Below are 23,370 nucleotides of genomic sequence, written 5' to 3' on the forward strand. Positions count from 1 at the left end.
CTGAATGTGCTTAAAATAAGGAATACAATGAATTTACCCTTTTGTTCAGACTCAGACACTAACGTATAACACCATGAAAGAGAATTTACAGGTCACCACACGTTAATTAACATAAACTATTGTGTGTCAATAAAAGCATTTCTTCATTAAAAGTGAGTTTCATGGATGGCTGGATGTGAGTTATGACCATGAATATAAAACAGGCTACATCACCCAGAACGTGAACAATGAAAACAAATATAGACACATTGGATATTAAATATGAAGAGACACATTTAATGAACAAAACAAAAACAGCCAACAAATAAAGCATTAAAAGTTTGGGAATATGTCATTTAAAATGTCTAAAATCATCTGAACGCATCTCTACTTTCATTTTTCCTTTTGGATGCATATTGCATATATGATATTATGCTAATATTACAGTACTGGACATGCTATCAACCATAAATGTTCTGATTACATTTATTGTTTGCAAATGAAATACTTTCTAGGATGTTCTCTCAGCTGCTTTCATTGGAACAATGTTTATTTCAGGAAACTGAGGCCCATCTTTTTTCTTGTGTTTGCACCTGCTAAAGAACATATGACATTATTAACAGTTTAAATTAACACCTATATTATTTGTGAACTAAAAACAAAAAACTGAACCTACCTTCTCATATTTTCCACATCATCCACAGTTTCTGGCAGATCAACACCTCTCATTTCTGGTAAAAGCATCACAAGTCCACTGTACAGAACTGACATGGCCCCTGTGTATGGGGACAGAGAGAGACATGAGTCGATAAGAAACACAAGGAATTTATTTGTTTCGATTTCTGAAATTAAAATGACTTCTCACCATAGACGAAGAGGGGAAGCTCTTGCCAAATATTAGCTAATCTGTACAGAATAAACGGAGCAACAACTGCCCCAATGTCACTGGCTGAGGAGCACACAGATACGCCTAAGTTTCTGTAATACACAAGAAAAATAAGTAAATTACTTAAAAAAAGAGAAACATTTAATGCCCTAGATAAAGAAATACTAATCTAGAAAAGGAAGACAAAACTTCAAGGCAATCTTAATTGTTTTAAACATTAATATATAGATATAGATATTTACAGATATACATATATTGAGTTTGAAAACGTTTATGCATTGCTATGTGGTTGCTAATGTGGTGTGAGTAGTTGTTAAGGTATTGCTGTGTTTTGAGTAATTGCTATGGTATTAATAGACAAATTAGTGGGATATTCAATTGTCCTTTAATTAAAAACCTAAAGACTGTTCACTTATAGAAGGTAAAGTAACCCAAATCAGAAATGGGGACTGTGCCAGTTTTAATGTATATAGCTAAAAAGGCTGAAGTAAAAGAAGTTGTGTAAAGTTTTGGTCACAGGATTTTGAAAAATACCAAGCCCAAATTTGTAAATCAACAGCAGGACAACCAATGATGGTATTGAGGTGTTAAAAAATATGGTAACACTGGTTTAGGGACCAATTCTCACTATTAACTAGTTGCTTATTACCATGCATATTGGCTGTTTATTAGTACTTATGAAGCACATATTAATACCTTATTCTGCATGACCATATTTTAGATCCCTTAATTCTAGTACCCATACCTAAACTTAACTATTACCTATTAATAAGCAGCAAATTATGAGTTCATTGAGGCAAAAGTCTTAGTTATTTGTTACAATTGGTCCCCAAACTAAAATGTGACCAAAATACAAATATTTGGCTTTAATTTCAGTGGATTATGTGATTATTAACACAATTTCTGTTTCATATTCATTGATAAAAGACTGATAAATACCTGAGTGGTGTTGGATACAGTTCTGTGTTGGCAAAATTCACAGTCTCATTCCCAATAGCAACAGCCAGTCTTCCGATTATCGCAATGGTTCTTTTCAGCCATGAAATATCTTGAAAAATAGATTGATGAACACTTTAAATGAAACATTTAAACATTTTCAAAAAATGGCAAAACATGGGGATGTAGCTTACTCAGTGGAATAAATGGCACAGCCAAACAAGCAGCCCCTCCAATAAAATTGACTGTTGCCATGAGAGGGCGTCTGCCAATACGGTCAACTAAGAAATAAAATATAATTCCAGTTGGAAGCTCCACCACAGCGGAGATGAGAAAATCCAGGAAAACGTTATCTCCTGTGATTCCTAAACGTAACACCAAACCCTGGAACACCACTGCACCGGTAAACCTGCAGCAAGAGGATGCAACAAAAACAATAAACGTCTCACTGCGTATATAGTGCATTTGATCGAATAAGATAATAGTGGTTTTGATTACTTTGATACTTATACTGTTAAATAGGTGTATTTAGTGACATATAAAGAAAGCTCACCATGCATATATCAAGATGAGGGTGTGTTTCCTCATTTTAGGAGTCCTAAATAAATCTTTATATGAAGGACGAACAATTTCCTCTTGTTTTTCTATCAGAAGATCCATCTAAAAATCAATACAAAATAGTTCCTTTTTAATACATAATAAAAGTGTTTTTCGGAGTACTGGAGAAGAAGACTTATTTGAGACACATTGTTATACACAGACACAACAAGCACTAATCCCTGATGTGAACTGAAACAAATAGAGCGAAAAGGAAATTCCAGGTCATCTGTATGGTTCCACCACAATGTTATTTTTAGTGGGAAAAAAAGGATGCTCTTGAAGGCATTTCAAATACAGAATCATGTGTTAAGATTTGATTTTAATTGTGAATGTTGACTATAGAGTTTGGTTTGTACACATTTTGGCATACTGTTGATTTTCATTAAAAATACTACCAATTTAGTCTGTTTATAAAGCCACAAGTCTTGCACAACAAAAAAAACCTTCTGCAAACTTGTTTATGGCAGCATGTAAATTATAAAAATAAATATTTAAGCATTAATAACACACTTAATGCAAAAAATAATGCGTAATGTAATGTAAAAACGTATTATATATATATATATATATATATATGAAGAGTTCATTTGCAAAAACAGATAACTCCGTTTTTAAGTTCTCAGAAATCATGTTTTTTCATTGTGCATTCCAAATAATCTCAGTCCAACTGCAGTTGGGTTATTTTGACTAGGTTAAAAAATTTATTTCACAATAGGATTTTCTCCCCACTTTCAATTGTTTTACTTCAATGATAGGTTGGAATTTTGTGACTTTTTTGAATGAAAGATAAAAAGGATAAACAATGCAGATTTATTTTCACAGCCGCCTTTGCTCATATTTACCAAGGGTGCCAATATTAATGGAGGGCACTGTATATATATATATATATATATATATATATATAAATATAAAAATGTCTAAATCTTGAATGCATATCATTTTGACTTCCAAACTCATATGTAGGAACTTCCCAGAAGGACTTAAAGGCAGTAAAAACAAACAAACATTGATTATACTAACTAAAGCAACGAGTTTGATAAATAGTCTGAGTCTAATTACCTCTTGAAAGTCTTCAGGAAGTGATCTTTTATTGCACTTTGCGATGCTCTCAACAATTTTTACAGCTTCTTTTGTCTTCCTTTGTGACAGCAACCATCTGGGAGACTCTGGAATAACCCTGTTACAACATTAATGTCTGCCATATCCAGCAAATGATATATGATAGAATCTTATATAAAGATACCGATAACTTATGCAAAATGACTAAAGAGAACCTTCATTTCAAATGTGATTAAAAATCAATCATAAATATCTTATCGTTCCATTGCAAGCAATTACCAGTGATAGACCAGAAAGATGAATGTTGGTAGAGTCATTGCCAGCTGTAGGTTCTTCCATGAAGGAATGTAATACGCCAGAGCAGGAAGGAGCACCAAACCCAACGAGTACAGAGTACGGGACATAACGGAGACAAATTTCCTGTTGTTTGATCCAAAGAATTCGATAACTGTTTTGAAAAAGGAAAATATATCAAGTAAACACATTCCTGTAGTGCTAGTGACTCCGAGGTCATTAGTTCGGTCCCCAACGAATGCATGAACTGATAAAATGCGTAACTTGTATGCAATGCAAGTTGCTTTGGATAAAAGTGTCTGGCAAATGCATGAATACTATACATATATACGTAACACAAGTTTGCAATCTTAAAGCTCTGGAGCTTAAAGCACTTGAACCTCAAAACTGGATTGGTGACGTTACAAGCAATGTATTTGCTTTTCATATATTTTAAATGACCAAGTAGTTGTATTTAACTGATTTAGAGCACTATTCTGATGTTAATTCATGTACTTAACAAATAACAGCTATAGTATATCATCTTATGTACCCACCCAACACATATATGGCGGTCCATGCTCCTTTGGCGAAAAAGCCTTGCAAACATCGAAAGAACAGGAGGAGGGGGTAATATGGTGAAAAAATAATGCATATCCCAGAAACTGCAAGGCCAAATATTGACACAATAAAACAAGATTTTCTCCCAAACCTGTAAATAAAAATGTTATTATTAGTCTAGAATGCGTTTATGTCATGATATCAAATGCACCTCGATTTTTTTAATGCACTTTGAATATAACATGCTGATACACATAGGCAGAGCGTGTGCTTGCCCTGGCTATAGGGACTTGGGGCAAAAATGCCACTAAATTGGACAACAATGCCCCTGCACAAACAATTTAAATCTATTATGTCTGTTGCTAACAAAGTGAAAATGAGTAGACAGTGTCGATTGTGGCATTAAATTAAGATCTGCTCATGTTGCACCATATTTCATTTTAGGCGTTTTTAAAGTGTTGCGCACGTTAACCAATCACACACAATTCTGGTGAGCTTAGGAATGCAATGGCCAATTAGAGGCGTTCCGATGAGCCATCGCTGAAACTCATCAGTTTTGAGTGCGCGAGTGTTCTCTGACTGAATTCACTTTCTATATCCCTATAATTTATTCGCTGTTTGAATAACCGTGGAAAGGAAACATTATAATTATCAATTTCTAATCTTTTATTAAATTGTAATCACGTTAAATACAAATTCAGTCCCATTAAACATATTTTATTAGCCTGCATGACACCCATGTCTGGTTCTCGCCTAAAACAACGGGTTTATGATGTTTAGTACATTTGGCTGCTTTGAGCCTTACCCTGGAGTTGGTTCACCCTCCACCTATGCTGATACATGAAAGATGGAAAATACCTGTCAGCTAGGTATCCAGTCACCAGGGCACCTATAAAAAACCCTCCAGCTAAGGATACCTGGTTCAGGTCTGCAAGCCAAGAGTCTTCACAAACCAATGAAAACTGGGATACATGAGGACAACATTCAGATTAGGGTTATTAAACAATTATCTGACTGCAAAACTAAATAAAAATGTGCATGGAAGTATTTACATGTCACTACGCATAAAGAGATTCATCAATATTTAGTCACTGTCAAGGAGTAGTGCTGTTAAACGATTAATCGCATCCAAAATAAGTTTTTGTTTACATAATATACATATGTGTACTGTGTATATTTATTATGTACATATAAAAACGCACACACATATGGTATATATTGTTAAAAATATTTAAAAATTTTATTATGAAAATCCAAAGCTATGATCTGCTGAATATGTTGTTAATTTTCTTATACTGAATGCAAAATTCTTCATTCATAAACAAAAATAGCTTAAATTTCCTCGTCTTTCCCCCTTTTTCTTGTTGAATTGGTCTCTCTTGTTTCATCTCTTAGACTTACAAATAACAAAAAGAGTCAACTTTTTGATGTATTATGACAACTTTTCTAAAAGGATGTAAGTTTATTTTTGTACTTGTATGTATAATATTATAATTTGAAGCACACAAATCCAGAATATTTGTTTTCTGTTCTTATTTTTATGATTGCACTTTGTTGGAAGTCTCGCTTCCCTGTTTCTGTATGTTTCTACAAGTTTTGCAATAAAAAGAAAAAATATTAGGCTATATATATTATATAATAATTAGCCTATATTATATATAAATAAATTTAATATAAAAAAATTATATTTTTCTAAAATATATACATGCATGTGTGTATTTATATATAGGCTACATAATAAATATACACAGTACACATACATATATTATGTAAACAAAAACTGATGTGATTAATCGTTTGACAGCACTAGTGAAACACTGATCAGTTGCATTTTAAAGCATGCAAATACTAAGCAAGCAAATGCATGTTAATGATTTGTTACTTTCACTTCAGTTTGAAGTCAAAGCTGGCACAATAACAACTCTCACCTCTGTTACAATGGTGCTCCGGTTCTCATCAAAGGTCCACCCTTCATTACAAGAGGATAGATGTGTGCTGTTGGTGAAAATGGACCGGTCGAGGGAGATATTACATGTAAGCGCGCTCCTGTTCCAAAGCGCGTCAAACTTCAAGCATTTACTGAACGCGCCGCGCGACCCCGTGCGGGGAACCGTCAGATCGCGGACCTGCTGCTCTGAGAAAGCGCATTTCTCCTGGAGACCCGCAGTTTTACACCAGTGGTCTGGAGTGTATCCTAAGAACACAACTCCTATCAGCACAAAAGCGAGTAGCAAAATAGGCAAAGACCCTAAGAGAGAGATTCTCTTCTGATACAACCCGAAGTCACCAGCGTGTTGCAGAAGTTCGTCAAAATTAGACATCTTTATGAGGGTTGGTGGAAGCGGTTTCTACAGTAAGCCCTGTTTTATCATGCAGTCTGTTGTTGGTACTTCAGTTGGGACGTTTGGTGTGGTTTACCGCAGATACTTAACTTCAGAGTAAGTCACGCATGAGCATTTAAAGGGCTGCGGAGGTGGAGTTATGTTCAAAGTTCCTCCGCGTCAGTCACGTGAGACAACATAGTCAGAATTTATGTCTGAAACCTGTGTAAAGTGTTAAAGAAAGGCGATGTATGAGATTTTTTTAATACTACATATATGTATATATATATATAGAATATGCCTTTTACCTGACAGATATAAATCAAACAGTTGTCGCGAGGAATCAGCTGACTCTGTGTTACCACACACTCTGGATACAGAGCAGCGGCCCGCGTTTTTTTAGCGAATCACAATAACGCGTTCGCGTTTGCTGTGATCGGATTGGCTGGCATATATCTGGAGGCGGGGCTTTGGAAGAAATTGCGTGTAATTGGCTGAAATTGCTTCTATAGCAGTGTTAGGCACTTATAATACAAATACATATAGCTAAAAATTGCCATTTTTGAATTCTTGACCGCTTTTTAGACCAAATGTGCCACTCCCAAAAAAGCAATGAAGTAACCTTCCATAACAAAATGAAGTTACATAATTTGGGAATCTAGTAAATCCAGTTAAACGGTATTTGTTTGTAGTTTCACCATACAAACCAACACCTACAATAATCACAATGAATAATTAATTCAAACGGTCAAATCCTGAGGTGATTCTCGCTGTGTTTACATAGTAGCTACAACTTTTTTTAGATAGGCTATGAAGAGATTAATTCATTTAGAGAATGATTTAGACTAGAGAATGTAATTTTTTGACAGTTTTGCATGTTTTTTTGTATTTAAGACCTCTAAAATGATTTGACCAATTAAAAGTTGTATTCAAAAACAAAGCAATCCTATGTATCATCTATGATTTACAATTTTTGGTGAATGTTTAGACATCTGCTTTGGCCCTAATACTTTATCACTGGTTCTTGTAACATAATATGTACTTCACATGGGTTTCTAATTATACTCACCAATGTTCATCCACAGGTTCTCATCTGCCAACTCAAAAAAACTGTTTCACAATAATATGAATGAAATTGGAAATAATTGGCTGTAGGCTTTAGCTTGAGTAATTAATACTATATCAAAAATAAAAAGCAGATAAATGACTACGTATCTATCATTTCCAACAGTTGAATTAAAGTTTATCCAAATGTATGCACCATATATGTGACTCTGGACCACAAAACCAGTCTTAAGTCGCTGGGGTATATTTGTAGCAATAGCCAAAAATACATTGTATGGGTCAAAATGATAAATTTTTCTTTTATGCCAAAAATCATTAGGATATTAAGTAAAGATCATGTTCCATGAAGATATTTTGTACATTTTTTACCGTAAACACATCAAAACTTCATTTTTGATTAGTAATATGCATTGCTAAGAACTTCATTTGGACAACTTTAAAGGCGATTTTCATAATATTTAGATTTTTTTGCACCCTCAGATCTGTATCTCGGCCAAATATTCTCTGATCCTAACAAACCATACATCAATGGAAAGCTTATTTATTCAGCTGATGTATAAATCTCAGTTTAAAAAAATTTACACTTAAGACTGGTTTTGTGGCCACATATAACCATTGTTTGTATAACCTCACGTCTTTTATAATGACATGTATCATAAAATTCATAATACTACATGAATGCATGGTGTCAAAGTTCAAACAAGCACGATACACATGGATGTAGTTGTATAAAGTTTATTTGTGAATGTGACAAACTGACATTGAGATTAGTCTGTCTAATCAACCGACTGCATGTCTTTGTCTCTGACATCTTGTTGTTCTTCAGACAGTGTGTCTGTGATGGTCTCCTCTGTGAAGCTGAACTCTGTGTCAACCTGTTGGTCACCCTGAGTGTCGTCTGCACTCTCAACGCAGCTGTTCGTGTCCTCGTAGGCCTCTGGTGGCAGGTGGCGGTGGATGGTGAACGCTGTCGAGAGTTCCTGTAGCCGAGCTTTCTCTGCCTTCAGGTTGGCGAGCTCTTTGGTCAGCAACGTCGCATCTGCAGGAGACTTACATGTTGGTTCAATGGGAGTGTCTGCATCTTGAGTGACCACTTCTGTTGAGACTGTCACTTCCTCTTTAGTTACTGCCACTTCCTCGGTAGTTTCCTCAGTAGTGATTGGCTCGGTAGCAGCTGAGTCTTCGGCTCCAGGCTGTTGAGACCCGTGGAGCTTCTGATACAGGGTTTTTCTCTCGTCCTGAAGCGCTCTACACAGATTCTCCAGTTTCTGGGTCTTCAGGGTGATGAGTTCAAACTCCTTCTCCTTCAGCGCTTTCTGCGTGAGAAAATCTTGATCATATTAATCTGTATCTACTATAAAGTCTCAGCAGTACTATTTGGGTGAAGATTCATTCTCTTAATTCTCATTGTACAGCTAGTTCTTACAAATGAAGAACCTTTAGCATCCATGCAAAAAAGTTTCTTTACAGTGGAAAAAGGTTTTTTTTAGATTATTAAATGGTTAAAAGGGGTTCTTTTAAGAACTATTTACTAAATGGTTCTTTGGAAAACCTGATATGGTTAACTGCATTCTACAATATTGATGTATGATATATAACCTGAGCAACTTACATCTCCAACCATATCAATGAGAGCTTTATTGCAGCCATCAAAACGGGATTTCCAGGCCACTGCCTCCTTCTCTAACTTCTTCATCTTCTTTGCCATCTGTAAGACAAATCAACATCTTACCATGTACATCAGATAGACAGCGAGCTGCTTATTGACTTCTTATCAAGTCAAGTCACCTTTATTTATGTAGCACTTTTAACAGTACAGATTGTGTCAAAGCAGCTTTACAGTATTAAATAGGAAAAATAGTGTGTAATAATACAAAAGGACAACAGTAAACACTCAGTTAAAGTCAGTTCATCATCTTATGTACAGTAGTATCATATTTTCACATTTCACATCACATTTTTATTCATATTTTGAATTGGCTTTTATTTTAAATTTTCAGTTTTCTTTTTAATTTTAGGTTAAAGTTTTAGTAAGTTTGTTGTGTGCTTTTGTCATATTATTATTATTATTATTATTATTTTAAATATTACTTTTTAATTTAATTTTTAATTCAGTTATAGTTTAGTTTTAGTCTTTGTTCATTTCCAGTTAGTAATTTTAGTGCTTCAGCTAAAAAGATTTTGTGTTTAGTTTTAAGATTTCAGATTTCATTTCAGATTTATTTCAGTTTATTTCTTTTAATTAACAGAATTCAGAATTTTATTTTTAATTAACAGAAAGGGTTTGATTTTATTTTATTTTTAAATGTTACTATTTAGGTTTAATTTATTTTTATTTCAGTTTTAGATTTATTCATTTCCAGTTAGTAATTTTAGTGCTTCAGCTTAAACTTATTTTAGTTTGTTGCCAATGCAACATTTCTCATTTTCCTTCAGTTTACGATTTTCAACAAATTTATTTTCAGATTTATTTCAATTAACAAAAATGTTTTTAATAGTGTAAGTCTTGGTCACCAATAATAACCCTGATTAAACATGAGAAGACATGAGATGAGCTATAAAAATTAACTCTAATGTTGTGTTCAGGGTCTGAGAGATACACTAAACATTGATGCATTTTATGTGAGACTCTAAACAAGTTTCGACAAGTTTTAAAATTTTTCCTTATTGGACCTCACCACATTTCTGAAAAGTATGTGCTGAACCTTCAATAATACATACATAATTTGTTGGGGGGGTATGTATGAGGAAGGTATCGAAAGATTTGAAGAAAATATTTTATAATTTCAGAGATACACACCTTGTCCATGTCCTGTTTGAAGCTGGCATACACATTGTGGCTCTTAGACACCGTTCCTTGGAATTCATCAAACTTCTCAGAATATACAGCAAGCTGACAGAAAAAGAAATTAGTTAATTTCAGAACAAATATGATTTGAGAGAACAATAGTAATGTGTATTATTTGAAGTAAATTTACCTGAGCCTTAATGTCAGTCTCTTGTTCTTTCAGAAGTTTAACCTGTATTTTGGCCTCTGCAGTCTGCTTCAGTAACTGGAGAAAAAAAGTAAGTAAACAATCCCAGAAAACAACAGTAAACTTATTTCAGGAGTTACCTGCATTGCACAATGGCTGTAATGCATTGTTTATACTTCATTGGACTCTAGCTAGCAGAAATATAATTTGCGCAATAAAAATATATTTTATTATATGAAATCTTGAGATGTTTTACTCACATGTTCCTTCTCCAGCTTGTGTTTCTCCCCAGCTTCTTTGAGCATCAGGTTGGCTTGTGTGAGTTTTGTCTCCAGTAATTTCTGCTGCAGGTCTCTGTGCTTGAACACTTTTTCAAGATTCTGCATGAAGGCCAAAAACACAACCTCTCAGTCTTTATTAAATGTATTTATTGCTATCCACATGCTATTTAAAGCAATAGTTCACCCCAAAATTTAAATTTGAGTACTAAAAAATGTACTCACCCTCAGGCCATCCAAGATGTAGGTGAGTTTGTTTCTTCGACAGAACAGATTTGGAAAAATGTAGCATTCCATCACTTGCTCAGCAATGGATCCTCTGCAGTGAATGGGTGCTGTCAGAATGAGAGTCCAAACAGCTGATAAAAACACCACAATAATCCACAAGTAATCCACACCACTCCGGTCCATCAATTAATGCTTGTGAAGCAAAAAGCTGCGTGTTTGTAAGAAACAGATCCATCAAGATGAATCATCAAGGCATTTTAGCTTTAAACTGTTACTTATGGCAAAAATATAATCCATAATCCATGAGTCCATAATCCATAATAATGCTTCCTGAGGTGAAAAAGTCCTTCCCCTGTCGTCCTCTTACATCAAAATCCACCCATATATGTGTTTAGAATGGTTTTGGACTGTTTTCTCTTGTAAACAGTGCTTGCCTTGATCTGTGCATATTTCTCTCCTGATTCAATGGTTTGAAGTTAAAAATGTCTTAATGATGGATTTGTTTCTTAAAAAACATGCAGCTTTTCGCTTCTCAAGACGTTAATTGATGGACTGTACTGGAGTGGTGTGGATTACTTGTGGATTATTGTGATGTTTTTATCAGCTGTTTGGACTCTCATTCTGACGGCACCCATTCACTGCTGAGGATCCATTGGTTCATTAGTGAGGGATTCATTGGTAAGTGATTGCTAAATTTCTCCAAATCTGCTCCGATAAAGAAACACACTCATCTGCATCTTGGACAAATTTTTTTGTTTAACTTAATGTGATAAAATAACTAACATTGAAATAAAAATGAATCAAAAAACTATATGGACTTATTTAAAAAAGAAAATGAAAACAAAAATAAAGTATTTAAAATAATATATTATAATAATAATAAATGCTTTAAATGATGTGATCTCAGGTCAAACCAGAGTGATGTCCTGTAGTTTTCCCTCACCGCCTCTCGCTGGTCATATTTAGATATGAGGTCCTTGAGTTTCTCCGCCAGGTCGCTGTTCTCCTGGCACAGTTTGTTGTTTCGGCTGCTGTGCTCCTCGATCTGGGCCTGGATGTCCGTCAGCGTGCTCTGGAAGTGTGTGGTGATTTCCTTCCGCTTCAGATCATCTTCACGGCACCGCTGTAGAGTTTCCTCCTGCACCAAAAGCATGATGGTGGATATGAGTTGTGTGTCAATGTTTTATAGTTTTAGTAAAAATAACTTTATCGTAATGCCATAATTTATGATTTATTATATTATGTTTGTACAGGGAAAAATATAAACGATTTTACACTGTAAAAAATGTATCACTTGTTATTTGTGAGTTTTTATTTATTGTTTGTGACTTTTATTTACTAGCAGTTTCTGAGTGAAAATTGTTTTAGAGTAACTCCTACAATCTTTTTTTTTTTCCAGTGTGTGAATTTGTATAGTAAAAAACTGTGATTTCAGTGCGCCTTCTTAACACTGATAGAATGTTTAATGTTACAACCCTTATACTGACACACTTTTACTTTTTGATATAGTTTGCAGGTTTTGATTTGCGCTCGTTAGCAGATATCAGTGGTTCAAACAAGCTCAGATGATATCATGACATGAGATGATATTGTCACCTTTAGCGTCTTGTTGTGTCTTTGCAGCTCTCTGCACAGGCCTTCTAGTTTGCTGCGGGCCAGAACGGCTCGGCTGTGTTCGCTCTGAAGCTGATCCTTCTCCTTCAGCACCTGGAGAAGTTTCTTCTGCAGGACCTTCAGCTGTTTCTGGTCCGAGCGGTGCTCCTCCAACTGCAGGTTACATGTACACATAATATAATTATGATCTCTTTTATTTAAGAGAAAGCCATTTTAATATAATATCTCTGAAAAGACAGCTTAGAGAAATATTAAATTATTTTAATATTATTATTTTTTACTAATTCATTTATGTGTTTGTTTTATTATTTATTTATTTTACTATTATTTAAATATTTATTTAAGTTTATTTTTTAACGTTGCAAAGGTAGAACAGTTCAATTTTTATGAAAACAAAGACAGAACATTGTTGACTATTGTCTTTAGTAGTTCAGTTCAGCTATTTATTTATTATATGTATAAGACAGGTTACTATGGGACAATCCAAAACAAAACTGTACTGAAATAAAAGTATTTTAACATAGACGAATGCAAGGTCTTGCTGTTTTAATTTATTAACTAACAAACAATGAACAATGCATTTATTACACTATTTATTAACCTTTGTTAATGTTGTTTATTTATGTTAGTTCACAGCACATTAACTAATGTTAACAAACACAACTTGTGATTTTAATAATGCATTGGTAAATGCTGAAATTAACATTAACTGTTTAATAAATGCTGTAGAAGTATTGTTCATTCTTAGTTCATGTTTTCTAATGTTGTTAACTAATGAACCTTATTGTAAAGTGTTACCGTTTTTTTTTTAATACTTAAAATGTTTTCACAAAGTCAAAAAAAGAATTAAAAAGGGGCAGATTTTTTCCAAATGCATGTGTGAATACCTTTTTTCTTTAGTTCATATAGTATAATTTCATTTTCATATAGTACAGTGAGGTAGCTTGTTAAAAAGTGTCATTTGTTTTTATGTTTCAAAGGCAGAGTATTGTTGATGACTGTACTCACCAGTTCAGCGTGTTTTTTAATGAGAGCCTCCAGTTTCTGTTCAGGGCTTCCGAGTTTATTCAGGCTCTGCATGAGCTGCATGGCTTCCTTCCCTGTGATTAGTCACACAGTATGATAGCATCAAGTAGGAAAATAATTAGATTTAATTGATCACGAATCACATTTCAAATAGAGTATGAGTTAAATATCTTGCATGTGACTCACCGAGGCCTTTCAGCATCTTCTTCTCCATTTTCTGGTCTTTGGTCTTGTCTGCAACGGCCTCTTCCTCAACATCCTCGGCCTCCCCTGGCTGTTCGGTGACCTGATAGGTGCTGATGATGTCCTCCAGCTGCTGACTCAGATCCTCGGTGAGGTCATGGGTCACTTCAGCCTTGGTGTCACCGTTTGTAGACTGGGCACAGCTCTCCATTCTGATGGAAATCTGCTGTTGAGAGATGACGGGATGAATCCTTTTAAGCTTTTAGACTGAACAACAGAGCCGTTCACATCACAGGTTTTGATTCGGATTAAATGTTTTTAGTAGTGTAAGGGTGATTCTTTTATTATTTTACTTTGAAACATTTTTCACTCAGAAATAGCTAGTAAATTTAACAAACAATTAAAGAAACAGCAAGTAACACATTGAAATAAAGAAGAAATTTGAACTAGAATGATTCTAAAATGTACTCCAGTAATCTTTCATTTATTTGCAACTTTGAAAAATAATACAGTTTATACAGTGTGCTTGAAATTACACAAAATTAAAATGTATCACAAGTTTTGATACTGTTTAATGTGATGGTAATGGTTTCTAAAGTTAGTCTACTTTGATTCATAACATCTTTTTTTTCATATATATATATATATATATATATATATATATATTTTTTTTTTTTTTTTTTGTGAATTAATGAATTATAGAAATTCACACTTTTAATCCTTCTTTAAAAAAACGAAACCATTTTGTAAAATGTTAGGCATGATCCCAGCCAAAAAAAATGATTTCAGAAGATTTTTAATGTTTTTAAGTTAAGTACATTAAAAAAACTGAATGTTTTAACCATGATGGTGTTTAGTGCTTGTGTGAGTGACACTGTGCACCTTCTATATGTTATTATTTAAAAGCTGCTTGTGATGGGCTTTTGTTCATTGTGTGACTTTGTCATCACCACCTGCATTTGGTGGTTATCAGTGTATTTCAAAGGTACAAAACAGATTTCAGTACTTTATTAGGTTGGTATATTAACATTATATCAGTTAATGAAATTACGGTATTTAACTGTAAATTTAAGTTAAAACCGTAAAACCTAAAATTTTGTTACCGTATTTTTTACGGTAGAATTCCGGCAACCACAGCTGCCGGTTTTTTACCGTAAATTTAAAAAAATTTTTACAGTGTGGGATGCTAAAGACATGCAATAGCAGGGACAGCAATTTTTGGTTATAAACTAATGAACAAATTTTTATACATAAATACTCAAAGATTTTGTGAAGATTGTATCACTATTCACGAATAATTTAAAACTAAACATACTTTAAACTAAAGCTTTAATGGAATCTTTAAAAGTTCTTAGAATCACCCATATATGTTTAAAAGATCATGACGTGCGATGACTGCTTGTGTATTTGCTCTTAATTATTGTAAAGAGATGTTTGTGGTTGTTTATCCTCTGAGCTACGAAGCGCCTGTCTGTTTGCCCTGTTCATCTGGTTAAATTTAGCCGCTCTGTCCAGGCTGATAACTCCCCCTTTCACAAGAACGGCACATGGCACCTGTTCATGGCCTGGAGTCTATTTCAAGAGACTCTTAATATGGTCAACTTGTCTGTTTATTCTCCAGCATGTCAGCGTTCATGAGTGTTCAAATTATATGTTGTAAAACGGCATTGCACACGACATTTAGAAAAAGCTGTTTTTAATGCAAAATATTTTTATATATCATAATGTTTTTCTGCCTTCCAGTTGACCTACACTGAACCTTCATGCATTTGAATGTATTTCCAGTCCTCTTGCTCTTGATATACTCAAGGATTAGATCTTCAAGGAACAGACACACAAGACTTTCAAGAAATTGACAGAATAGACAGAAATCCAGTCTAAAAACACATGCTGCGTTACACTGAAACGTGGTTTTCATGCTGAACACATGTCGATATATATATATTTACCTTTACTGTATGACAATCAAACATGCAGTCAAACCAGTTCACATTTTAAAAGCTATGAAGACAGTGCATGTAAAGTTGAGGAGACATGAGGAAACACTTACCAGCAGGAGTAGTGAGTGAGTGAGTGAGTGAGTAAGTGAGAGCAGCAGAAGCTCTCAGAGCGGCTGACAGGACAAACGCAGCTGCTGCAGGAGGCAGACAGACCTCAAAATAATCAGGAGGCTGAGACTCAATTCATGCTCTGTAGATTATCTGCGTGAGTTCTGTCAAACACTGTCTGATTGTTGTGAAATCTGTAGACATGAAAGACATAGGCAAAAATGTTTCAAAACCAATCAGAGCATTAGAAATTTAATATTATAATAGGAAATTGTGAATCTCATGAAATGTCAAGAAGTCCAGATCTATTTAACTTTTTGTTTTTGCTGTTGTTTTTTGCATTGAGAGATTAGTAGTTTAATATAAATTAAGCATATTTTCTCACAACTTCTCACTTACTCTCACTCTAAATGTTGGGTACAAAAAAATATAAAAATATATATATATATATATATATATATATATATATATATATATTTGGATAAAAGTGTCTGCTAAATGACTATGTGTGTGTGTGTGTGTGTGATTGGTTGGTTGCATTTGTGTTTGTTTTTTAGTTTTAGTTTTTCATTGTACAAGAAATACACATACAAAGACATTATTAAATATTAATATTGTTACCAGACATGTATGCTATTAAAACGTATGCAAACTAAATTCTTTAATCTCACAAATGTTTTGTGTTTTCCTTTTTTTTTAACAACTATATACAATATTATATAGTTACAGTTACTTATAATTTATGCTTATTTAAAATGATATTATAATATGAAATTGTGAATCTCAAGAAATGTCAAGAATATGTCATATTTCACTTCGTTGATTGATTGATTGATTTTTTAATTGTGGGATTTGTTTCATGACAACTAAGGATATTTTCTTGCCATTTTCCATTATATTCATGTAATAAAAAATGAATTCTCATGAATTAATCATGGATAATATCAAAAATATTATACTATTATTTGAATTGTATAAAAAGTATTTGTGCAGCATGTTTTTATTCATGTTACTACCTTCAGTCTATGATGATTTAAAATGAAAAATTACTATTCTGCAGTAATGTGCTTAATTATGATGAAATAATGTAACAAATGCAAAATCTTTAAAAATATATTTAAAAAAAAAAAAAACTTTTAAAAATTATTTTAAAAAGACCAAATAATTTGGAAAGTATGCATGCACAGTAAGCATAACTCCAACATTTACTTCAAAAGTTCTTTATTATACAGTCCACTGCAGCTCTATAACCAATGCTCTGAGCAGCCCAGATATTCTGACCAAGCCTCCATTAATCTCGGTGTGAAAAGAGTCTATCAGCAGAGCCCGGCTCTCAGAGCGCCATGTTTTCAGGATCGCACGGTATGACCCTCTGTTTGCATGGGATTGCACAGATCGCACATGAAAGCCACATGGATAAATGCTGATCTTTTAATTAGTGACTTCATCAGCTTTGATTCGTGACAGTGCTGGGACAGACAATTATTTCCCATGAGGTCTTGCTCTATGCTTGGTTAAATGAAGAGGACAAACTGTCCACTTGGGATTAGGCTGGTAAGTTTACAAAATATAATCAAAATGAATTAATTTTTTGTTTGTTCATTCTGGTGATGCTTTTTAAATCAAACTTGAAAATGCTACATCCTGAAATGACTGCATGTATGCAAGCATGTTTGCATATGCGTGCAACTTTCAAAAAAGGCATAAGCAATATTGTAAAAACCTTTACAAGCTTGTTTTGAAAACATCAGCTGTTGCATTTGTTTTATTTCCATGTCTACATTTCTTTAATTTCACTTTAAGCCTTACATTTGTTGGATTTTTGTCAGCTGTTCCCCCATTATGCCTCAAAGGCCTGTTTTTTTCTGCTGACTAGTTGAATGGGGATTATGTGTGGACCACATGTCCAGTCCTTTTGTTTTTCCCTTTTTGTTGTCTTTTTGTACCTCATGGGTAAATGGAGGAAGGTAGAGCAGATGAAAGGGAAATATTCAGCACAGGTCAACAGCGTTTGAGCTGGAGCTCAGCAGAAGGCAACAGGTCTGAAATGAGGGCCAAGCATTACAGAGTAATTCAGCGGAAAGAAAAAAGATATTATCATGTCCTTAAACTACATCAAGAACTTCTATGAGGGATGTGTAAGTAAGACGATGTGTGTCGGTTTCCTTTTTATTTAATTTTTTCGGATTTTTTGTGGCAAAATCAAGAAATCACATTATTAGGTTTTCGGCATTTTAATATATGTGACCCTGGACCACAAAACCAGTCTTAAGTCGCTGGGGTATATTTGTAGCAATAGACAAAAATACATTGTATGGGTCAAAATTATCCATTGTTCTGTTATGCCAAAAATCATTAGGATATTTAGTAAAGATCATGTTCCATGAAGATATTTTTCAAATTTCTTATCGTAAATATATAAAAACTTCATTTTTGATTAGTAATATGCATTGCTAAGAACTTCATTTGGACAACTTTAAAGGTGATTTTCACAATATTTAGATTTTTTTGCACCCTCAGATTCCAGATTTTCAAATAGTTGTATCTCGGTCAAATATTATCCGATCATAACGAACCATACATCAATGGGACGCTTATTTATTCAGATGATGCATAAATCTCAATTTCGAAAAATTTACACTTATGACTGGTTTTGTGGTCTAGGGTCATATATTTAGTTTTAATGGATGCTTCATAATAAATTAAGTAAACATTTAAAAAAAAAAAAATGTTTTAGAGAACATTTGTTTTCAACAGTTTTGTTTTTTCAATGGTCATAAAGCAACTGTATGTAGTTTTGTGTATTTTTTAAAGCCCCCTGAGTGGAATTCATTGTCGTGTAGCTGTGTACGACTGCCGTAAAGCAATCGCGGAATTTCGTACCCGCTCATCTCCCACAACATGGGAGAAACAAAGCGCTTCGAAACTTTGAATGAATTGAACCAGTTGCTTCGCAAAACGACTCAACTTTTCGAAGCGCTCAAAACGCCAAACACTAGTGACGCATGCTGGTCAAAAATGTCTATGCAACAAAAACTCATGCCAAAACATGCATAAAACAGCTTATAAAAACCCATTGCAAATGTTTTATTGAAAGTGTAATCTATGAAATGCAACTAACAAGTCATCTGCAACCAACAAATCACCACAGAGTATGTAGCCTATAGCTAATATGTGACCCCGGACCACAAAACATAAGTAGCACAGGTAGGCTATATTTGTAACACTGTACAGGTGCATCTCAATAAATTAGAATGTCGTGGAAAAGTTCATTTATTTCAGTAATTCAACTCAAATTGTGAAACTCGTGTATTAAATAAATTCAATGCACACAGACTGAAGTAGTTTAAATCTTTGGTTCTTTTAATTGTGATGATTTTAGCTCACATTTAACAAAAACCCACCAATTCACTCAATAAATTAGAATACTTCATAAGACCAATAAAAATTTTTTAGTGAATTGTTGGCCTTCTGGAAAGTATGCTCATTTACTGTATATGTACTCAATACTTGGTAGGGGCTCCTTTTGCTTTAATTACTGCCTCAATTCGGCGTGGCATGGAGGTGATCAGTTTGTGGCACTGCTGAGGTGGTATGGAAGCCCAGGTTTCTTTGACAGTGGCCTTCAGCTCATCTGCATTTTTTGGTCTCTTGTTTCTCATTTTCCTCTTGACAATACCCCATAGATTCTCTCTGGGGTTCAGGTCTGGTGAGTTTGCTGGCCAGTCAAGCACACCAACACCATAGTCATTTAACCAACTTTTGGTGCTTTTGGCAGTGTGTGCAGGTGCCAAATCCTGCTGGAAAATTAAATCAGCATCTTTAAAAAGCTGGTCAGCAGAAGGAAGCATGAAGTGCTCCAAAATTTCTTGGTAAACGGGTGCAGTGACTTTGGTTTTCAAAAAACACAATGGACCAAAACCAGCAGATGACATTGCACCCCAAATCATCACAGACTGTGGAAACTTAACACTGGACTTCAAGCAACTTCTCCACCCTTCATCCAGACTCTAGTACCTTGGTTTCCAAATCAAATACAAAACTTGCTCTCATCTGAAAAGAGGACTTTGGACCACTGGGCAACAGTCCAGTTCTTCTCCTTAGCCCAGGTAAGACGCCTCTGACGTTGTCTGTGGTTCAGGAGTAGCTTAACAAGAGGAATACGACAACTGTAGCCAAATTCCTTGACACGTCTGTGTGTGGTGGCTCTTGATGCCTTGACCCCAGCCTCAGTCCATTCCTTGTGAAGTTCACCCACATTCTTGAATTGATTTTGCTTGACAATCCTCATAAAGCTGCGGTTCTCTCGGTTGGTTGTGCATCTTTTTCTTCCACACTTTTTCCTTCCACTCAACTTTCTGTTAACATGCTTGGATACAGCACTCTGTGAACAGCCAGCTTCTTTGACAATGAATGTTTGTGGCTTACCCTCCTTGTGAAGGGCGTCAATGATTGTCTTCTGGACAGCTGTCAGATCAGCAGTCTTCCCCATGATTGTGTAGCCTAGTGAACCAAACTGAGAGACCATTTTGAAAGCTCAGGAAAGCTTTGCAGGTGTTTTGAGTTGATTAGCTGATTGGCATGTCACCATATTCTAATTTGTTGAGATTTTGTTAAATGTGAGCCAAAATCATCACAATTAAAAGAATCAAAGACTTAAACTACTTCAGTCTGTGTGCACTGAATTTATTTAATACACGAGTTCCACAATTTGAGTTGAATTACTGAAATAAATAAAACTTTTCCACGACATTCTAATTTATTGAGATGCACCTGTATGGGTCAAAATTATAGATTTTTCTTTTATGCCAAAAATCATTGGGATATTAAGTAAATATCATGTTCCATGAAGATATTTTGTAAATTTCGTACCGTAAATATATCAAAACTTCATTTTTGATTATTAATAGGATATGCATTGATAAGAACTTCATTTGGACAACTTTAAAGGCGATTTTCTCAATATTTTGATTTTTTTTAATTTATTTTTTTATTGCACCCTCAGATTCCAGATTTTTAAATAGGCTAGTTGTATCTCAGCCAAATATTGTCTGATCCTAACAAACCATACATCAATGGAAAGCTAATTTATTCAGTTTTCATTTGATGTATAAATCTCAATTTAGAAAAATTTACCCTTATGACTGTTTTTGTGGTCCAGGGTCACATATGTGTATAGGCTATGTGTGGTTAATCAGAGACTACTCTTCCTTTTTATTATACAGATGTGTCATTAAAAAATGTATACAAAACTATAATGGACCCCAGAATTAGGTAAAAAAAAACACATACTGGTTCATGACCTCACTGAACTGATAACTGAAATACCTAAACATTTCGAAAAAGTTGTGACGTAACGAAGCCTCATTTACTGAAATCACGTGACTTCAGCAGTTTAGGCTATGTGCTCCGAATCACTGATTCAAAACAAATAATTCGCAATGGTTTCGAAGCTTCGCAAATTAGTCATTTAAAATCACTGGGGTAGTGTGGATTTTTTAAAACTGATATTTTAAGGTAAAAAATATATATGAAGTTGCTTTAAATTATATTGTTCTATGTAAGTTGTGACGTACCAATTTTGTTTTATCTTGTTTGATTCGCGGTGTTTTTGTAGCTCCGGCCTCCGACTGTGATTGGTCAGTTCCACACCCTGTTTTTTGGCTCTGTGCGCATGTTCTTCCTGGGCGTTCTGGGATTTGCGGTTTACGGGAATGAAGCCCTTCATTTCAGCTGCGACCCCGACAGGAGGGAGCTCAACCTCTTCTGTTACAATCAGTTCAGACCTGTAACGCCGCAGGTAATATTGCAAAAACAGATGGAAAGCTTTAATTGAGTGTGAGATTTAAAAAAAACAACAGCCAAGTTTTTACAAGAACTAAAGTTTTGAGTTAAGAAAGACTGAACAGTGTTCTCAGAGATTTACATAATGTAAAACAAGTTGTCACATACAGTTTAAATGTTGTAATTTTAAAACTATTTGTACAATCATTTTATGGTTTTATTTTATTTTACACTTAAATATCTAAAAAAAAAAAAAGATTTAAGATTCTCCATTATCGGGCTATTTTATTTAGGAAACAGAGTAAAAACGGTAATATTCTGAAATATTATTACAATTCAAAAGTATTGTTTTCTATTTGAATATATTTTAAAATGTAATTTATCCCTGTGATGCAAAGATTATTTTCAGCATCATTACTTCAGTCTTAAGTGTATAATAGTTTTAATTTGAATATATTTTATGGAAATCATGATACATTACCATTCAAAAGTTTGGGGTAAGTAAGATTTAAAAATTCCTTTATTCAGCAAGGATGCAATTCATTTGTCAAAAACCATTTATAATATTACAAAAGATTTATTTATTTATTCTCTCTCTTTTTTTTTTTTTTGCAAGAAAGGTTTACAAAGCTATTTACTATTTACAAAAAATGAACCTTCCTTACAAAATATTCGTTGTGGAAAACTTTTGTTTTGGCAGGTGTTTTGGGCCCTGCAGCTAGTGACGGTTCTTGTTCCAGGGGCCGTATTCCATCTGTATGCAGCATATAAAAACATAGCCCAAGAGGATATTCTGGAACGACCAACATACACAGTGTTCTACATCATTTCTGTACTGTTACGGATCGTCCTGGAGGTGGCAGCATTCTGGCTCCAGAGTCGTCTCTTTGGATTCCTGGTTCATTCGCTGTACTTCTGTGATGCCAGTTCACTGGACAAGACATTCAACTTCACCAAGTGTATGGTACCTGAGCACTTCGAAAAGACCATCTTCCTCAGTGCAATGTACATTTTCACCATTATCACCATGATTTTGTGTATGGCTGAGATTTTTGAAATCCTCTGCAGAAGGCTGGGCTATTTAACACATCAGTGACAATCACCAGCTTGAAAATAGCACACAAAAAATGCAAATGTTTAATAGACATTTTTCATAGAATCAAACTGTACGATTGCATGCCTTCCATCCAGTTGTTTTGACATTATTTTCTACCTCTCTGTGAAACACATTTTAAGAGGCAGAAATAAGTGTTTGTAAAGATTTTGCACAATAATAATCTACTGTTCATTTTACTTATTCTCTAAAACAATCAATGACTCGTGTTGTAATGAAACGTCACCGTCTTGTGTATTATTGTAGATGTATCATTACAAATATTAAATGTCCAATTACACTTTTCACTGAAATTATGCTTACTATAGAATTAGTGATTAGAAAAATACAAAATAATGCAAAAAGCAGCATATGATTGTGTGCTAAATAATCTGGATATTTAAAAACATTAGAGATGAAAATATACTTACTTCTCTGGTTTGTTTATTATTATTAATATG

At 34.2% G+C, this 23,370-nt stretch overlaps 3 protein-coding genes across 6 annotated transcripts; 1 reads left to right on the forward strand and 2 right to left on the reverse strand.

The window, feature by feature from the left end:
• Positions 1 to 262: 262 nt before the first annotated feature.
• On the reverse strand, positions 263 to 7,513 carry slc22a3 (solute carrier family 22 member 3). 2 transcript variants are annotated; one of them, XM_058749864.1, is made up of 12 exons: positions 6,924 to 7,513; positions 6,223 to 6,837; positions 5,153 to 5,256; positions 4,291 to 4,445; positions 3,740 to 3,908; positions 3,461 to 3,578; positions 2,355 to 2,461; positions 1,996 to 2,210; positions 1,805 to 1,913; positions 845 to 957; positions 656 to 755; positions 263 to 572 (listed from the first exon to the last, which is right to left on the reverse strand). In XM_058749864.1, the coding sequence occupies exons 2-12, from the start codon at positions 6,613 to 6,615 to the stop codon at positions 491 to 493; spliced, it is 1,665 nt and encodes a 554-aa protein (XP_058605847.1). In that variant the 5' UTR covers positions 6,616 to 6,837; positions 6,924 to 7,513; the 3' UTR covers positions 263 to 490. The 2 variants fall into 2 exon arrangements, with proteins under 2 accessions (XP_058605847.1, XP_058605846.1); XM_058749863.1 differs by having other exon boundaries at positions 264 to 575; positions 6,924 to 7,511.
• An 886-nt stretch (positions 7,514 to 8,399) lies between these two features.
• txlnbb (taxilin beta b) lies at positions 8,400 to 16,168 on the reverse strand. Of its 2 annotated transcripts, none has more exons than XM_058748414.1 (10): positions 16,035 to 16,168; positions 13,988 to 14,210; positions 13,784 to 13,875; positions 12,758 to 12,928; positions 12,105 to 12,299; positions 10,916 to 11,035; positions 10,659 to 10,733; positions 10,481 to 10,573; positions 9,293 to 9,388; positions 8,400 to 8,996 (listed from the first exon to the last, which is right to left on the reverse strand). In XM_058748414.1, the coding sequence occupies exons 2-10, from the start codon at positions 14,193 to 14,195 to the stop codon at positions 8,457 to 8,459; spliced, it is 1,590 nt and encodes a 529-aa protein (XP_058604397.1). In that variant the 5' UTR covers positions 14,196 to 14,210; positions 16,035 to 16,168; the 3' UTR covers positions 8,400 to 8,456. The 2 variants fall into 2 exon arrangements, with proteins under 2 accessions (XP_058604397.1, XP_058604398.1); XM_058748415.1 differs by having other exon boundaries at positions 13,988 to 14,207; positions 16,035 to 16,116.
• A 1,961-nt stretch (positions 16,169 to 18,129) lies between these two features.
• LOC131523147 (gap junction epsilon-1 protein) lies at positions 18,130 to 23,343 on the forward strand. Of its 2 annotated transcripts, none has more exons than XM_058749242.1 (3): positions 18,130 to 18,170; positions 21,650 to 21,832; positions 22,517 to 23,343. In XM_058749242.1, the coding sequence occupies exons 1-3, from the start codon at positions 18,132 to 18,134 to the stop codon at positions 22,910 to 22,912; spliced, it is 618 nt and encodes a 205-aa protein (XP_058605225.1). In that variant the 5' UTR covers positions 18,130 to 18,131; the 3' UTR covers positions 22,913 to 23,343. The 2 variants fall into 2 exon arrangements, with proteins under 2 accessions (XP_058605225.1, XP_058605226.1); XM_058749243.1 differs by lacking the exon at positions 18,130 to 18,170 and adding an exon at positions 21,413 to 21,549.
• Positions 23,344 to 23,370: the final 27 nt, after the last annotated feature.

Source organism: Onychostoma macrolepis, chromosome 17, assembly GCF_012432095.1.
Source record: "Onychostoma macrolepis isolate SWU-2019 chromosome 17, ASM1243209v1, whole genome shotgun sequence".
In the NCBI taxonomy this organism is placed as follows: Eukaryota; Metazoa; Chordata; class Actinopteri; order Cypriniformes; family Cyprinidae; genus Onychostoma; species Onychostoma macrolepis.

Bases quoted from the DNA above. Each gene is read 5' to 3' on its own strand.
- txlnbb (XM_058748414.1), bottom strand. From the start codon at position 14,195: ATGGAGAGCTGTGCCCAGTCTACAAACGGTGACACCAAGGCTGAAGTG. The intron at 11,036-12,104 runs GTGAGGGAAAAC...GCCTTCATGCAG, and splicing joins AATATGACCAGCGAGAGGCG to AATCTTGAAAAAGTGTTCAA. The intron at 9,389-10,480 runs GTGTGTATCTCT...TTTGTCTTACAG, and splicing joins TCAAACAGGACATGGACAAG to ATGGCAAAGAAGATGAAGAA.
- slc22a3 (XM_058749863.1), bottom strand. From the start codon at position 6,615: ATGTCTAATTTTGACGAACTTCTGCAACACGCTGGTGACTTCGGGTTG. The intron at 3,909-4,290 runs GTGGGTACATAA...TTTTCAAAACAG, and splicing joins GACCGCCATATATGTGTTGG to TTATCGAATTCTTTGGATCA. The intron at 2,462-3,460 runs GTAATTAGACTC...ATTGATTTTTAG, and splicing joins TTCCTGAAGACTTTCAAGAG to ATGGATCTTCTGATAGAAAA.
- LOC131523147 (XM_058749242.1), top strand. From the start codon at position 18,132: ATGTCCTTAAACTACATCAAGAACTTCTATGAGGGATGT. The intron at 18,171-21,649 runs GTAAGTAAGACG...GTGTTTTTGTAG, and splicing joins AGAACTTCTATGAGGGATGT to CTCCGGCCTCCGACTGTGAT. The intron at 21,833-22,516 runs GTAATATTGCAA...TTGTTTTGGCAG, and splicing joins TCAGACCTGTAACGCCGCAG to GTGTTTTGGGCCCTGCAGCT.